The sequence below is a fragment of the Hylobates moloch genome, unplaced genomic scaffold (genome assembly GCF_009828535.3).
Source record: "Hylobates moloch isolate HMO894 unplaced genomic scaffold, HMol_V3 SCAFFOLD_8, whole genome shotgun sequence".
NCBI lineage: Eukaryota > Metazoa > Chordata > Mammalia > Primates > Hylobatidae > Hylobates > Hylobates moloch.
Genome location: NW_026652283.1, coordinates 51,640,488 through 51,658,056, shown reverse-complemented (window position 1 = coordinate 51,658,056; position 17,569 = coordinate 51,640,488). Strand labels below are relative to the sequence as shown.

General features: G+C 39.1%; 1 protein-coding gene across 1 annotated transcript in view; it reads right to left on the bottom strand.

Annotated features, from left to right (window-relative positions):
• Window positions 1-17,569, bottom strand: part of CUNH1orf185 (chromosome unknown C1orf185 homolog) — a 90,875-nt gene that overhangs the window by 21,502 nt on the left and 51,804 nt on the right. Inside the window, exons 2-3 of the mRNA XM_058442800.1 lie at window positions 14,604-14,709; window positions 9,592-9,727 (exon numbers count right to left, since the gene is read on the bottom strand). Coding sequence (XP_058298783.1) covers window positions 9,592-9,727; window positions 14,604-14,709 — 242 coding nt within the window. The remainder of the gene's footprint in view (window positions 1-9,591; window positions 9,728-14,603; window positions 14,710-17,569) is intronic.

Here is a 17,569-nt window from a genome sequence, read left to right as displayed (position 1 = left end):
CACGTAAAAACTGGTGAAGTCTAAATAACATCTGGAGTTTAGTTAATAATAATGTACCAGTGTTGATTTCTTAGTTTTGACAAATGTACCATGGTAACTTAAGATTTTAGCACTGGAGGAAAACTGGGTGAAGGGTATAGGAAAATTTTATATTATCTGTATGACTTTTCTATAAATCATAGATTATTCTAAAATTAAAAGGTTACTTAAAATCATTTAACAAAAGCACAAACATATACATTTTTCAGTAATAGTAGTTGAGGGCAGTGGCTCATACCTGTAATCAGCACATTGGGAGGCTGAGACAGGAGGCTCACTTGAGCCCAGGAGTTCGAGATTAGCCTCGGCAACACAGCAAGACTCTATCTCTACAATTTTTTTTAAAGTGGACATAGTGGTGTGTACCTGTAGTTCAAGCTACTCAGGAGGCTGAGGCAGGAGGATCCTTTGAGTCCAGGAGTTCAAGGTTACAGTGACCTATGATTGTGCCACTGCACTCCAGCCTGGGCAACAGAGCAAGACCCTGTCTCAAAAAAATTCTAGTAATAAAAACTAACAATGTAATTATAGAACCAGTTCACTCTGCTTAAACTTTGTCAGCAATTGTAACAAAATACTGAGTTTCTCAGTTGCAGTGGGCCCCCAGGTTGCAAGTCACACTTGAGCTTGTCCAGATGAACCAATCATGCCTGATACGTGACCCAGAGCTGACCAGAATGGAAAAGTTAACCACATGCAGAACCTATGTAACTTGAGTTGAGGAAGAGGGACCCAATTAAGAAGTGAGGGGGTGCCCTGTTTTTGTTTTTTTTTTAGAGCTGGGGTCTTGCTATGCTGCCCAGGCTGGTCTTGAACTCCTGAGCTCAAGCAATCCACCCACCTCAGCAACCCAAAGTGCTGGGATTTCAAGTATGAGCCACCGCACCTAGCTCCTGTTTTGCTGAAGTGCAAATTTAAAACCTAAGGACCTGGCACCTCCTCTTTGGGACCCAATCATATGATGCCTTGCTACATTTTTCTATCTCCTTCATAGTTACTCTCTGCCTTTCAAATCTGCTCCCAGACTCCAGCTCAGGGTGACATATTTGAGCACTGCCTTCTAACTCCTTGCCCAGTCGACCTTGCAATGAAGCTTTTTCTTTTCTCAAAATCTGGTGCCATAGTATTGGCTTCTATGCATGTCAGACAGAATGCCCATTGCTTGGTAACAAAATAAGATATGCAAGACTTCTTTAATTATAGCTGGGCATGGTGACTCATTCCTACAATCCAGCACTATGCCCCCTTTATAATTTAGGATAGGTTTACAAGGCCCTTCAAGAATATAGAAATAAAGTATTGCCTCCTCCTGGAAGACTTAGTGTTACTAAAAACTTAAAACTAAAAACCATACTGCTATGAAACTTCAAGGGAATCACTAGCCGGATATATGTCCAGGATTAAGCCTGTTTCTTATAAGTCCTCACAAGCCTAAAAGGAGGATACCAGACTTACATTTATAAGCCCCTAAAAGACTGAAAGCTATTATTTCACAAATGCATAAATAGATAATGTGATGCTGTGGGTGGGCATAGGAGCATTAATTTTTCTCTTCCTTCTAATTCCTTTTCTTGTTTAACCTCCTCGTAAAGTTTATACTTTCTAGATTACACATAAAGATGATGCTGGCACAAGGCTTCCAACCGCATCCCATCTTCTGACCCGGAAAACAAAAACACCTTCCCGTTGGGCCCCTTGGATAAGGTATCCAGAGATTTTTACTCCTCCAACGCTAGGCAAGGCCTATACCCATAAAATGTGCAAGAAGCAGTTACAGAAGATGGGCCTCTGCCCTTCCACAGGCCCTTTAAGATTAAGGAAGAGTAATCTCTGAGGTGGGGAATGAGGTTAGGAAACCAGCAGGACTTGTTTTCTGGTCACAACCCTGCTGACCAAAACAGGATCTTGTCCAGACAGAATATAGTGAAGAAACCCATAGGAACCAGGAGATGGTGACAAAAGTGATCCCTAGCTGCCTTCACTGCTCATTAACATAAGACACTATCACCAGTGGCATGGCATTGACCCAGAAGTTATGACCACTTTCCATGGCAATGACTCAGATATTACTGCCCCCTCCTAGAAAGTTCTAAGTAATCCATTCCTCCATTTGCATTGATCCACCCCTTAATTTGCATGTTATTGAATGTGGGTTTACTGAGTATAATCACAGTTGATAAGATTCCATAGGTTGCTATCTCTGGATGTGCTGCCTGTGAATTAGCCCTGCTCTGCAAAGAGCAGTAATGTTCAACAAAAGATTGCTGTCCAACACCACCAGCTTGCCCTTGAATTCTTTCCTGGCTTTCTCCTAGGCTAAACCCCGGTTTTAAGGCGGCTGCCCTGCAACAAAAACACACCTTAAAAATAGTGCAAAGAGGCCAGGTACAGTGGCTCCCGCCTATAATCCCAGCACTTTGGAAGGCCAAGGTGGGCGGATCACTTGAGGCCAGGAGTTCAAGACCAGGCTGGCCAACATGGCGAAACCCCATCTTCACTAAAAATACAAAAATTAGCTGGGTGTGGTGGCGGGCACCTGTAATCCCAGATACTCGGGAGGCTGAGGCAGAAGAATTTCATGAACCTGGGAGGCAGAGGTTGCAGTGAGCCAATATCACACCACTGCACTCCAGCCTGGGAGAAAAGAGTGAAGCTCTGTCTCAGAAAAAAAAAAAAGAAAGTGCAAAGCACAGTCAAAGAATGGATGAAAACATTCAAATTTATGTACGTGAAAGAGGATTAGATATCCCAAATAAATAACTCTTTCAAAGTTTTATAATAAACAGGCAAATAATCTAATAACAAAAGAAGTAAAAGATAACAGGCAATTTACATAAGAGGAAACCAAAATGGCCAATAAACTTTTTTTTTGAGACAGGCTCTTGCTATGTTGCCCAGGCTGGTCTCGAACTCCTGAGCTCAAGGGATCTGCCTGCCTCTGCCTCCCAAAGTGCCAGGATTATAGACGTGAACTACCACGCCCAGCCCCAACGTACTTCTGAACTTTTGAAACGACAATCATCTCATTCGTTAGCAGAAAAATACAAATCAAAACTACCGCGAGAATCACGAGGTCAGGAGATCGAGACCATCCTGGCTAACTTGGTGAAACCCTGCCTCTACTAAAAGAAATACAAAAAATTAGCCAGGCATGGTGGCGGGCACCTATAGTCCCAGCAACTTGGGAGGCTGAGGCAGGAGAATGGTGTGAACCCAGGAGGCGAAGCTTGCAGTAAGCCATGATCGTGCCACTGCACTCCAGCCTGAGCAACAGTGCGAGATTCTGTCTAAAAAAAAAAAAAAAAAAAAAAAAAAAAACTACACTGAAATACCAAGAGATACAGCCATGGGCTGGGAAAAAATATTTGCAAAGGTCATATCTGATAAAGGATTATTGCTCTCTCTCTCTCTCTCTCTATATATATATATATAGTGTGTGTATATATGTGTGTGTATAAAATATATATTTTAAACTTGTTATATATAAGTTCTTTAAAACTTACGTTCTTTAAAACTCAGCAACAAGAAAATCAATAACTCAATTAAAAATGAATGAAAGATCGAACAGACACCTCAGAAGACAGACAGATAGCAAATAAGCACATGAAAAGGTGTTCAACATCACATGTTACTAGGGAATTGCAAATTAAAATGAGATACCACTATACATCTGTTAGAATGGTGAAACTCCAAAACACTGACAACAAAAAATGCTGGTGAGAATGGGGAGCAACAGGAACTCTCATGCATTGCGGGTAGAAATGCAGACTGATACAGTTTGGAAGAAAAATTGGCATTTTCTTATTAAACTACACACACTCATACCATAAGATCCCATAATTTTGTTCCCTGGTATTTATGCAGATAAGTTGAAAATTTATGTTTATACAAAAACCTCCACACATATGTTTATAGCAACTTTATTCATAATTGCCAAAACTTAGAAAAAAACAAAATGTCCTTCCATAGGTGAATGGATAAATAAACTATGGTATACAACGGAACATTATTCCATGCTAAAAAAATAGGCTAGGCTATAGTTTCAATGTTTGTCCTTCCAAAACTCATGTTGAAACTTAATCCACACTTAATCCACAATGTGGCAGTATTCAGAAAGTGGGGCCTTTAAGAAGTGATTGGGTTGGCCGGGCGCGGTGGCTCACGCCTGTAATCCCAGCACTTTGGGAGGCCAAGGTGGGCAGATCACGAGGTCAGGAGATCGAGGCCATCCTGGCTAAAATGGTGAAACCCCGTCTCTACTAAAAATAGTAAAAATTAGCCAGGCGTAGTGGCGGGCACCTGTAGTCCCAGCTACTCGGGAGGCTGAGGCAGGAGAATGGCATGAACCAGGAGGCGGAGCTTGCAGTGAGCCGAGATCGCGCCACTGCACTCCATCGTGGGTGACAGAGTGAGATTCTGTCTCAAAAAAAAAAAAAAAGAAAAGAAGTGATTGGGTCATAAAAAGATTGATCCATTAATGGCTTAATGGATTAATAGATTAATGGGTTATCACAGGAGTGGGACTAGTGGCTTTCTAAGAAGACGAGAGACTTGAACTAACACACTCAGCCCCTTCACCATGTGATGCCCTATGCCACCTCAGGACTTTGCAGAAATCCTACCAGCAAGAAGGCTCTCACCAGATGTGCCCCTCCTTGACCTTAGACTTCCAAACTCCAGACTGTAAGAAATACATTTCGTTTTTTATAAATTACCCAGTTTCAGGTATTCTGGTATAAGCAACAGAAAACAGACTAAGACAGGCCATTGAGCCATGAAAATACATGGAGAAAGCTTAAATGCACATTGCTAAGTGAAAGAAGCCAATCTGAAAAGACTACATATTGTGTGATTCCAACTGCATGACAAATGTGCCTATTCTGGAAAAGACAAAAACTATGGAAGCAGTAAAAGGATCAGGGGTTGCCAGGGGTTAGAGCAGAGGGAGGGATAAATCAGAGAAGCACAGAGGACTTTTAGGATAATGAAACTATTCTGTATGATACTGTAACAACATGATTGTACATTTGTCAAAACCCATAGACTACATAATACCAAAAATGAACATTATTGTAAACTATGAATTTTGGATTATTATGTGTCAATGTGGGTTCATCAATGGTAGCATATATGCACCTCTCTGATGTAGGATGTGGATAGTTGAGGAGGCTGTGCCTGTGTGGGGGGAAAGAATATAGTGGGACTCTGTACTTTCTGCTCAGTTTTGCTATGAATCTACAATGGCTTGAAAAAAATTAGGTATGAAGACTATAGATACTATTACACACCCATTAGATTGTCAAAAATTTAGAAGCTTGAAAATGCCAAGATTGTTGAAGGTATGAAGTAATCTGTGCACTTATATATGTGTTGGGGGAACGTATATTGACACAGCTACTTTGGAAAACAATTTGGAATTATCTAATAAGGTTGAATATGCACTTACCCCATAATGCAGCAATTCTACTCTTAGGTATAGCCCCTATAAAGATTTCATAGAGAAACAACTGAAAACAACCCCAAACTTAATGTCAACCACAGAAAATCTGATATTTTCACACAATGGAATACCAAATAACAGTAAAAGCAATGAACTATGGCTACATACATCAACTGGAGGAATTTCAGAAATGCAATACTGCACAAAAAAGGAAAGATTAGATATGGAGTTCAAAACACATGAAATTCAATAATATATTATTCTATAACATTTATGGCAAAACTATAAGGAAAAGTAAGGAAATGATTAGCTGAAATTACAGGACAGTGGTTCCTTTAGTGGAGGGTGGGAGTTGGAGGTGTGACAGATACATAAGACTCAGAATATCTCAAAGGTCCTGGTAACATTCTATTTTTATTCTGGGTAGTGAGTATAAAAAATCCATTTATTATTTAAATTTCATGTGTATGTGTATATGTATTCTTCTGTAGGTATGTCATATTTCACAATAAAAGTTTTTGCTAGAAATCAATCTCTAGTTTTTTATTATATTAAACCTATTTTTGTTATCATTTTATCCTCCTGCCCCATAGAAGTCTGCCTGTAGTAGAAGAGGAAGAAGCCAGTACAGAGGCAGAAATTGAGATAAGAAAAAGAGGGACAATACAAAAGAGTTCTTTTGTACTGAAATCGACTGGCTGAGGTTAGCACTACCTTATACTTTTTATACTATTTTTTTCTTATTCTAGTTTGAATGAGGTTCCTGTCACTGAATATCAAGGAGCCTGAATAACAGCCTTAAAAAAGAAGGAAACTTTGTCATTTGCGACAACCAGGGTGAACCTGGAGGACATTATATTAAGTGAAAGAAACCAGGCACAGCAAGACAAATACCCTATGATTTCACTCAAATGTGGAATCTAAAAAAGTTGAACCATAGAAGCAGACAGTAGGATGGTGGGCTGGGATGGCAGGATACCAGGGGCTGGGGGTGGCAGGGTGACAGAGGAGATGTTGGTCAAAGGATACAAAATTTCAGTTAGATAAGAGGAATAGATTCAAGGAATCTATTGTACAACACGGTGATTATAGTTAATAACAATGTATCGTATTGTTGAAAATCACTAAGAGAGTAGATTTTAAGCGTTCTCACCACAAAAAATGACAAGTATGTGAGGTAACACACGTGTTAACTAACATTATTTAGCCATTCCACAAAGTATACATATTTCAAAACATCATGTTTTACATGATAAATATATACAATTTTTGTCAATTAAAAAATAAATAATTAAAAAGAATCCTGAATAATATTTTGTGTTTACTTGTGCATTATTTCTCTCTCCCACTACACTAAAAATTTCATAAAAGCAGGAGCTGTTATCACCCTTGTTCATCTTCAAATTCCCAGTGGCCTAATACAATGCTTGGCATATAAGCACTTCTTACATATTTGTTGAATGAATAATAAACAACCTAACTAAAATTGCACTCATGACACTTTTGTAATTGTCTATTAGTGTCTATACATCCTTAAGTATGGTGGTATTATTATATCATTAGTACCTAGCAAAATGCCTAGTACGTGATGGGTACTGAATAAATTAATATTAAATGCATACATAGAAACAATTTTTCTCTGCAATGCAATCTCTATTTCAAACTGTCCTTCATTTGAAAGTCAGAGGAAATAACCTTTAGAATTAATTTGATGTTTACATCCACCTGCTTAAAATCTTCCAGTAAAAATAATAGTAGAATTGTACGGTGCTCACTACAGGATCAGGCACTATTCTGAGTGCTTTTTCACATAATAATTTCTTTAATCCCACAACAACTCTATGGAGGTGAAATTATCCTTATTTTGCAGATGGGGAAACTGAGACACAGAGAAGTTAAGTAACTTGCCTAACATTATACAGCTATTGGTGGTACAGTCAGAATTGAAATCTGTAATCTGGCTCTACAGACAATGCTCTTGACCATATTACTATAATCCTTCAGTGGTTCTGTGCAGCCTGAGGAGTAAAATTCAAAATCCTTAGGGTGCAAATGAGTCTCATCGCAATCTCATCCCCAGCGTCTTTTTCCACCACTCTCTTCTGAATCCTAGGTTCCAAACATTATAACATTTTTACTGAATATATTGCTTCCTTTCATAGCCACAAGCCTTTGAACATGAGATGTCCTTTGTTCTCTTTCTTCCCGACAAACTTCTCTTCATTTCTTAAAACCCAGTTCAAAATGTCTTCTCTGTGAAGCCCTCCTCGATTCAGCCTTTTTTGTCTGCACTTCAACTTTGTGAGCTCTTATCATATGATGTTGTACTTATTTAGTTTATGTATTTTTCTTCTCTACTGACTTTGAGCTCATCTAGGGCTGGGCTCATATCTTATTTGTTTATTAACCTCAGTGGCAAAACTAGTGCCGATGTACATGAAGTACTCAACAAATGTGTTTGTTTTTGAGACAGGGTCTCTCTCGCTGTCACCTAGGCTGGAGTGCAGTAGCACAGTCATAGCTCATTGCAACTTCAAACTCCTGTACTTAAAGGATCCTCCTGCCTCAGCCTCCTGAACAACTCGGACTACAGGCATGAGCCACTACATCCAACTACTTTTTTATTTTTAAAGTTTTTATAGAGATGGGGTCTCGCCATGTTGCCTGGGCTGGTTTTCAGTTCCTGGGCTCAAGCAATCCTCCCGCCCTTGGCTTCCCAAAGTTCTGGGATTGCAGGCCTGAGCTGCCATGGCCAGCCAGCAAATGTTTGTTAAATCAGTGAACACTGAGTACAACTTGAGTTGAATACTCAAGATATATAGTGAAACTCTGACAACCTATCAGTTTGTCACTATTTATCTATCTACAAAACAAACACTGTTTTGCTTAGCTATTGTAGTTTTAGTCTCTGCATTTTTTTCCTTTGTTCATTTAGCATTGTGTTGACACCATATCACACAAAGTTAATTAGGTGTCTGCCTTTCTCACTTGTACTACACATATACCTTGAAGGTAGGTGCCATATCTTACTATCTTCAATAAAGGGGCCCAGAGGAGCTTGGAATATAGTAAAGGTTTAGTACATCCTTGTCAAAGTGAATTTAATTTCAGTTGGTATGGTTAGGCTATCTGGAGTATCTCTTATCTCCAGATCTTTTTCCTTTGACAAGCCTAGTAATTTTGCTTTCAGTTTTCCTTATGCCATTTATCTTTATCCCTATAGCAATCCCAATATGTGGAATGTAGGTTGTTGGGCTAGAGACATGAAGAAACAACTGTAGAAGGTGATATATTTTCATTTAGCTTTTCAGTTTTCCTATAGTATAAACTCTAACTAGTTTGTCCCTCAAATTAAAAAATAACAGTGGATTCTCTGTCCTTCAGATTTTAAGACAGCAATGCTAATAACATGGTATCAAAAGAAATTGTGGAGAAATAGGAACACTTTTACACTGTTGGTGGGACTGTAAACTAGTTCAACCATTGTGGAAGTCAGTGTGGCGATTCCTCAGGGATCTAGAACTAGAAATACTATTTGACCCAGCCATCCCATTACTGGGTATATACCCAAAGGACGATAAATCATGCTGCTATAAAGACACATGCACACGTATGTTTGTTGCGGCACTATTGACAATAGCAAAGACTTGGAACCAACTCAAATGTCCAACAACGATAGACTGGATTAAGAAAATGTGGCACATATACACCATGGAATACTATGCAGCCATAAAAAATGATGAGTTCATGTCCTTTGTAGGGACTTGGTTGAAACTGGAAAACATCATTCTCAGTAAACTATCGCAAGCACAAAAAACCAAACACCGCATGTTCTCACTCATAGGTGGGAATTGAACAATGAGAACTCATGGACACAGGAAGGGGAACATCACACTCCGGGGACTGTTGTGGGTTGGGGGGAGGGGGGAGGGACAGCATTAGGAGATATACCTAATGCTAAATGACGAGTTAATGGGTGCAGCAAACCAACATTGCACATGGATACATATGTAACAAAACTGCACATTGTGCACATGTACCCTAAAACCTAAAGTATAATAATAAAAAAAAGAAATTATTTGAAAAGATTACTATAAAATATTACACCTTACCTGTAATTGGAATCTCCCAGTATGAAAATTTCGAGAAATAAAAACACACTGAGGATGAGATTTAATCTTTGCCGTTGATGGTTGTTGCCTGCATCTCTCATCAATTGCTTTAAATTTGGAATTTTGAAATAGTTCTCTGAAAAATATTTTATAAAGAATATCATTAAACCTGAATTAGATTATAAAACAATTAAAATCATTATTTCCAATATTTATACATAAAGCTTTAAAATCAGAATAAATACATTATAGCATATTTATTTTTAAAAGCACAAGTCAATTTACATACTCCCTACTCATATGTTAGATTTCATTACATCTGTTTTATTCATAGAATATAAATTAAGCCACTTATTTTATTCATGAAATGTAAATTAAGCTATGTATGCAGGGCTATTGTTTTCAGTTTGAATATCAGCCAGGAGTCTTTGATATATTTCTTTCTGGTTGTGAGAAAATTAATTGACTTTAATGTTAATTAGCCTTTTCATAAAATTATCCTTAATGGCGAAGGAAATTAAATAAAATGCAACTCATTGGTCAATTTTGGTATTTAATTATATTTCTGGCAAAAAGTAAGAGGGGCTGGTGCGGTGGCTTATGCCTGTAATCCCAGCACTTTGGGAGGTCAAGGCGGGCGAATCACTTGAGGTCAAGAGTTCAAGACCAGCTTGGCCAACATGGTGAAACCCTGTCTCTACTAAAAACACACACAAAAAAATTAGCTGGGCATGGTAGCACACACCTGCAATCCCAGCAACTAGGGTGGCTGAGGCAGGAGAGTTGCTTGAACTCAGGAGGTGGAGGTTGCAGTGAGCCTAGATTGCACCACTGCACTCCAGCCTGAGTGACAGAGTGAGACCCTGCCTCAAAAATAAATAAATAGGAGGAAGAAAACCGAATTGACTCACAATGGAAGAGTACCGTAATCTTTTCTTACCCATGCAACCACAAGTAAGTGAGAGAGAAAGGCTTCCTGGCCAGGGAAGCCTTTATTATTAAGGAAGGGATGATTTAACTGGGCATCTGAAGAAACAGCAGTAGTTATTAGGTAGAATGTGGTGGAAGAGGGGACATGTAAAAGTAAGTATATTTTAGACAGAGAGAATATCATACACAAAGACCTACTGGCCAGATTAGGACAATGTAACAGAAACATAGAAAGCAAGAGGGAAAGTGGGAGATGAGATTGGGGAATATGCGTGGGGGTAGACCATGTAAGCCCTTTAAAGTTTTATCTTTAATACAAAGGCAATGAAAAGTCCTTTAAAATACAGTGAGTGTGGGGTAGAAGGGTAGTTTGGGCTGGGCGCAGTGGTTCACACTTGTAATCCCAGCACTTTGGGAGGCTGAGGAGGGCGGATCACCTAAGGTCAGGAGTTCGAGATCGACCTGGCCAACATAGCGAAACCCTGTCTCTACTAAAAATACAAAAATTAGCTGGATGTGGTGGCATGCACCTGTAGTCCCAGCTACTCAGGAGGCTGTGGCAGGAGAATTGCTTGAACCTGGGAGGCAGAGGTTGCAGCGAGCCAAGATCATACCACTGCACTCCAGCCTGGTGACCGATCAAGACTCCATTTCAAAAAAAAAAGGGTAGGGTGACTTGATCAGATTTGCCCTTGGAGAATATCTGGTAGAAGTGTGGAGAAAAGATTAAATGAGTAAGATACTGAAGGTGGAGTCAATTTTAACTCCTTTTGCAGTAGTCTCTGTGGGGGATAATGAGAACTTGGATAGGATGGTGGCAGTGGTAAAGCAGATAATTGAGTAGATATGAGCAATATACGAAGTAAAGTAAATAGAATTTAGTGATACTTCAAGTTTAGTGGGAGTGGGGAGATTCAAGGATGTCTTTCATTTTTATCACCAGCCCCCTAAATTGCTCCTCCCTTTCATCATCTCTTTGTCTCAGTAAATGGCTGAGCTTAACTGAGCTGAGTAAAGTATAAACTACGTATCTGCTTATGGTAAAAAGTTACATGTCAGCATTAACTCTGCCATTTTCATCCAATCTGTCGACAAGATCTGCTGACTCTACCTGCAAAACCTATCCCAGATCCAACTCCATCTTTTCATCTCCTCTACTTCCATGTTAGTGCAAGACACCGTAAACTCTCACCCGGACTCTGCAATAGTCTCCTGACTTGTCTCTCTGCTTTCACTCTTGCTCCATTAAAATTCAGGCTTCATAGAGACATAAAGATATTTTAAAAATATCTTTAAAAGTGTAAATCAGAACTCTCATACATTGCTGGTGAGAGTGTATATACACTTCTGAAAAGTGTTTGGCTGTTTCTAATAAAGCTAATCATATGATCCAACAATTCTAGTTTTAGGTATTTACCTAAGAAAAGTGAAAGTACATGTACTTTATACGTACAAGATTTATACAAGAATGTTTATGGCAGCCATTTTCCTAAGAGCTAAAAACAAAATGACCCCAATGTCCATTAACAAAAGAATAGATAAACCAAGGTATATTCATAAAATGGAATATTACTCAATAAAACAATGAACTATGGATGGATAAATGCAATATAAATGAATCTAAAAATATTATTATTATTATTATTTTGAGACAGAGTCTTGCTCTGTTGCCCAGGCTCGAGTGCAGTGGCACAATCTCGGCTCACTGCAACCTCTGCCATCTGGGTTCAAGTGATTCTCCTGCCTCAGCCTCCCGAGTAGCTGGGATTACAGGCATGAACCACCATGCCCAATTAATTTTTGTACTTTTAGTAGAGACTGGGTTTCACTGTTCACTGGTCTCCAACTCCTGACCTCAAGAGATCTGCCCGCCTCAGCCTCCCAAAGTGTTGGGATTACAGATGTCAGCCACTGCGCCCGGCCTCCAAAATATTATGTTGAGTGAAAAAAACAGACATAAAAAGTCCATATGATCCAAGAACAGGCAAAATTAATCTGTGGTGATAGAAACCGGAATAATTCTTGCTCTGAGGTAGGAGGTCAGGAATGATGCCTGGAAAGGAGCATGACAGAACTTTCTAGGGCAGTGAAAAGCTCTGTATCTTGATAGAGTGGTGGTTACATAGGTGTATATTTGTTGAAACTGATAGCTGTACATTTCAGATCTATGCAGTTGCTTGTATGTAAACTACACCTCAATTTTAAACAGTTATTAAAATGTAAATCAGCTATAGAACAGTCTTTATTTACTTATTTATTTTTGAGACAGAGTCTCGCTGTGTCACCCAGGCTGGAGTGCAGTGGTGGGATCTTGGCTCACTGCAATCTCTGCCTTCAGGGTTCAAGCAATTCTCGTGTCTCAGCCTCCCAGGTAGCTAGGGTTACAGGCGCACGCCACCATTCCCGGCTAATAATTGCCTACAAATTCTTAAGTGATCTGGCTCTTACATGTCTCTTCAATTTCGTGATTGTTTCCCTTTCTCACTGCAGATTATTCACATTGGCCTTCTTTCTGTTTGTTAAACACGTCAAGACCATTCCTTAGGGTCTTTGTATTTGCTCTGCTTTCAGTTTAGACAGCTCTTGCACAAAGTCTTCATATGTCTAGTTCCTTCTAACTCAGATCTTAGATTAAATACAACCTACCTTAGTACACACACATCCTGACTATTTGTTCATTGTCTGTCCCCTGCTAGTGGCATTGCAAATCTATGAAACAGAAACTTTTTTAACTTGTTCACAGTTGTAACCTCAATACCTAGAACAATGGCAAGCACCTAATAAATATTTGTTGGAAGAATGAATAAGTGAATAATTTCTAGGTTTCTGACTTCTGAATGTAGATGGGTAGTGTGTATTCATTTGCAACGAGGAACACTGGAAGACTGTGTGGGAAGATTATGTTACAATTTATATATTTTAAACATTAGACAATGCAAACACTGAATGTATGTATGTATGTATGTATGTATGTATGTATGTATTTTTGAGGTGGAGTTTCACTCTTTTCACCCAGGCTGGAGTGCAATGGCACAATCTCGGCTCACTGCAACCTCTGCCTCCTGGGTTCAAGCGATTCTCCTGTCTTAGCCTCCCGAGCAGCTGGGACTACAGGTGTGTGCCACTACATCTGGCTAACTTTGTTTATCGTTAGTAGAGAGAGGGTTTCACCATTTTGGCCAGGCTAGTCTCAAACTCCTAACCCCAGGTGATCCGCCCGCCTTGGCCTCCCAAAGTGCTGGGATTACAGGTGTGAGCCACGGCACCCGGCCTGAAATGATTTAATAATTAGAAACAGCAAATTTTACAGTTGAAAGGAATTAAGGTGTCAAATGATCTTTTTTCTGTTTCTGGCAAAAGACTACTTTCAGACCATACCAGGGCATTCTGTCAGCTTTTTTCTCAAATATCTCCTAAAGAAAATGTTTCTTTCCTTTTCTGTAATGTTTTCAATCTCTAAAATTGGGAGTCAATTTTTAAAAACGTTTTCACCTTCCATTACAATCAAACCTATGTCTTCTAGAAAATAAAGGCCGGGTGTGGTGGCTCATGCCTGTAATCCCAGCACTTTGGGAGGCTGAGGCGGGCGAATCGTCTGAGGTCAGGAGTTCGAGACCAGCCTGGCCAACATGGTGAAACTCCGTCTCTACTAAAAATACAAAAACAGGTGGGCATCGTGGCGTGAGCCTGTAATCCCAGCTACTTGGGAGGCTGAGGCAGGAGAATCGTGTGAACCCAGGAGGTGGAGTTTGCAGTGAGCCAAGATCATGCCACTGCACTGCAGCCTGGGCGACAGAGCAAGACTCTGTCTCAAAAAAAGAAAAAAAAAAGAAAAGAAAAGAAAGTAGGTCTTGTTATCCTTCAAAATTTTAATGCATGAACATTCCTATCACCAGTACTTCTTTTTTGAGGCCACTTAAAAAATGTAAAGCCTTCCGTCCCCAACCAAAGGGTCTATAACCAAATCCCAAACTACACAACCAATACTATCATAGTTATTTAAGTTTACTTTCATTTGAAAAAGTCCTTTATTGAATTTTTAAAAGAAAAAAAGGTTAAAGAAATATTCGAATAATCCTTACCTTCGTTTGCAAATCAGGAACCACAAAGCTGATGCCAAAGCAAAGAAACCAATTCCCAAAGTGACAGCACCAGCAGCCAGAAAATAGGTCAAGTAATTAAAAAAACCTATACAAACAAATTACGAAAGATTATTTCATGCATGTGTTTTTATTCTCTAGGTAAAACTGAATGATAAACTTCAAATGATATAGCATGTTGTAGTGTTAAGACATTAACCAGGAGATTGAGAGATGGGAATTCTAGTCCCATGCAATTCTAATAAACTCCAAGACCCTGGATTAGAGAATTACACAGGGCCTCCTGATGATTATGGCCCAGGGCACATTTCTTTGACGATGCCAATATTTGAAACCTAGGTTTCGTTTGTGTTTGTACAGCTGCCACCACCTTGTTATCTGTTTGTCTTCTCAGTCTAGCTTTTTTTTTTTTTCTTTTTTCTCCAGTATCATTCCTGGCAGGCCTCCAATATAAGACTTTTTAAGATTTTCATTTTAAGATTTGTGTTATCAATCTCTATAAGGAGGCAGATAAGAGTAATAAAGTAACAAATATGAGGAATTTTTAAGATCTTAGAAATCTTTACAAGTTTTATCTAAAAGGTAAAATGAGGATGGGCGTGGCGGCTCATGCCTGTAATCCCAACACTTTGGGAGATTGAGGCGGAAGGATCTTGAAGACAGGAGTTAGATACCAGCCCAGCCATAGAGTGAAATACTATCTCTACAAAAAGTTAAAAAACAATTAACCAGGGGCGGGGCGCCGTGGCTCACGCCTGTAATCCCAGCACTTTGGGAGGCTGAGACGGGCGGAGCGCCTGAGGTCAGGAGTTCGAGACCAGCCTGGCCAACATGGTGAAACCCTGTCTCTACTAAAAATACAGAAATTAGCCGCGCATGGTGGTACATGCCTGTAGTCCCAGCTACTCGGGAGGCTGAGGCAGGAGAATCACTGGAACCTGGGAGGTGGAAGTTGTAGTAAACCAAGATAGCACCACTGCACTCGAGCCTGAGACTCCGTCTCAAAAAAAAAATTAACCAGGTGTGATGGCATTTGCCTGTTAGTCCCAGCTACTCGGAAGGCTGAGGCGGGAGGATTGCTTGAGCCCAGGAGTTTGAGGTTACAGTGAACTAAAATTGCTCCACTGCACTCTAGCCTGGGCAACAAAGCAAAACCTGTCTCTCAAAAAAAAAAAAAAAAAAAAAAGAAAGGAAAGAAAGCTAAATGAAAGCAATATAAAGTAAAAGTATATCACCAATTTTATAATTGGAAAAGCCTATAGGAATTATACGGTATTACCCTTTATTTTACAGATGGTAAAACTGAGGTCCACGAAAGAAAAGTAATAAACTAAGGTTATGCAGCAAATTAAAGCCAGACCTCTGGGTTTTTTTTTTTTCCTATTATCCTATCCCTGCTACAAATTATCATAATTCTGGTATGTATTAAAAATAATTAGGAATGAAGAAGGCATGGGGTAATTATAGGTTGGTCAAGTCTTCCTTAAGATTCTGAAAGCTGCATAAAGTAAACCGTAGAAAGCTTTCAAAAAACAAAAGAAGGAAAGAAAGCTTTCTGTTTTTTGTGTTTTTTTGTTTTGTTTTGAGCGAGACGCTGTGTCACCCAGGCTGGAGTACAGTGGTGAGATCTCGGCTCACTGCAACCTCCGACTCCCGGGTTCAAGTGATTCTCCTGCCTCACCCTCCCAAGTAGCTGGGACTACAGGCGCACACCACCACGCCTGGCTAATTTTTGTATTTTTAGTAGACACGGGGTTTTACCATGTTGGCCAGGCTTGTCTCTAACTCCTTGACCTCAAGTGATTCACCCACCTCAGCCTCCCACAGGGCTGGGATTACAGGCGTAAGCCATCGCGCCCAGCTGAGAAAGAAAGCTTTCACAGGCGGCTTTATAGAACTTGAACCTTAAGACAACTGAGGAGTATATTATTTTGGGAAAAGATTGAGTATAAAACTAATTGAAGATCTTTGTGTGAATATATTATCAAGTTCCACTAAGAATATGACATGATAAAGACTTTTGTCGTTTCCCTATTTTTATTGTTTCCTAAGTAATTTCCAGCTTCAAGATAGTGCCTGTCAAATCTTAGTTTTCTTTGAGATCAAAAATGTCTACATTCAGGAATTAATTAGTGGTACAAAAATGTTATATAAGATTATTTCTCAAAGTGATACTTTTAATATAAAAACTCCAAATGCCCCAAATTAGGAAATCAATTAAATAAGTTATAATGATGCTATATATGAAAAATATATCTAACATTTATACTGCAAATACTATATGCCAGGCACTATTCAAAGTGCTTTATAAACATTAACTTATTTACTTCTCCAAATTCTATAAGTTAAATACTATGATTTCTGCACTTTACATATGAGAAAACAGATGAGGCAAATTGAGGCTAAATAGCTTTCTCAAAAGAATAGAACTGGTAAGTGGGGGAATAGTAGTAATTTAAATGTTGCTAAGGGACTTTATCATCTAGATTGGGTAAGGAATAGAGGCAGTGAATATCTTTAGATTTTTTTTTTTAGAAAAACAGTTAAGTATAGATGTTAAAAATTTAGGGTAACCAAAGCAATCTACAGATTCAATATAATCGCTATCAAAATAACAATGAAATTCTTCACAGAAATAGGAAAAAATTCTAAAATGTGTACAAAACCACAAAACACCCTGAATAGCTAAAGCAATCCTGAGGGTAAAAAGAAGTTGGAGGTATCACACTATCTGACTTCAAAATGTACTACAATGCTGGTTATTATACAATGCTATAATAACCAAAACAGCATAGCATTGGCATAAAAAAAGCAGCATAGGCCAAAGGAACAGGATAGAGAACCCAGAAATAAATCTACATGTCTACAGCCAACTGATTTTTGCCAAAGTGCCAGGAACACTCACCGGAGAAAGAACAACCTCTTGCAGGGAAAACTGGCTATCCATC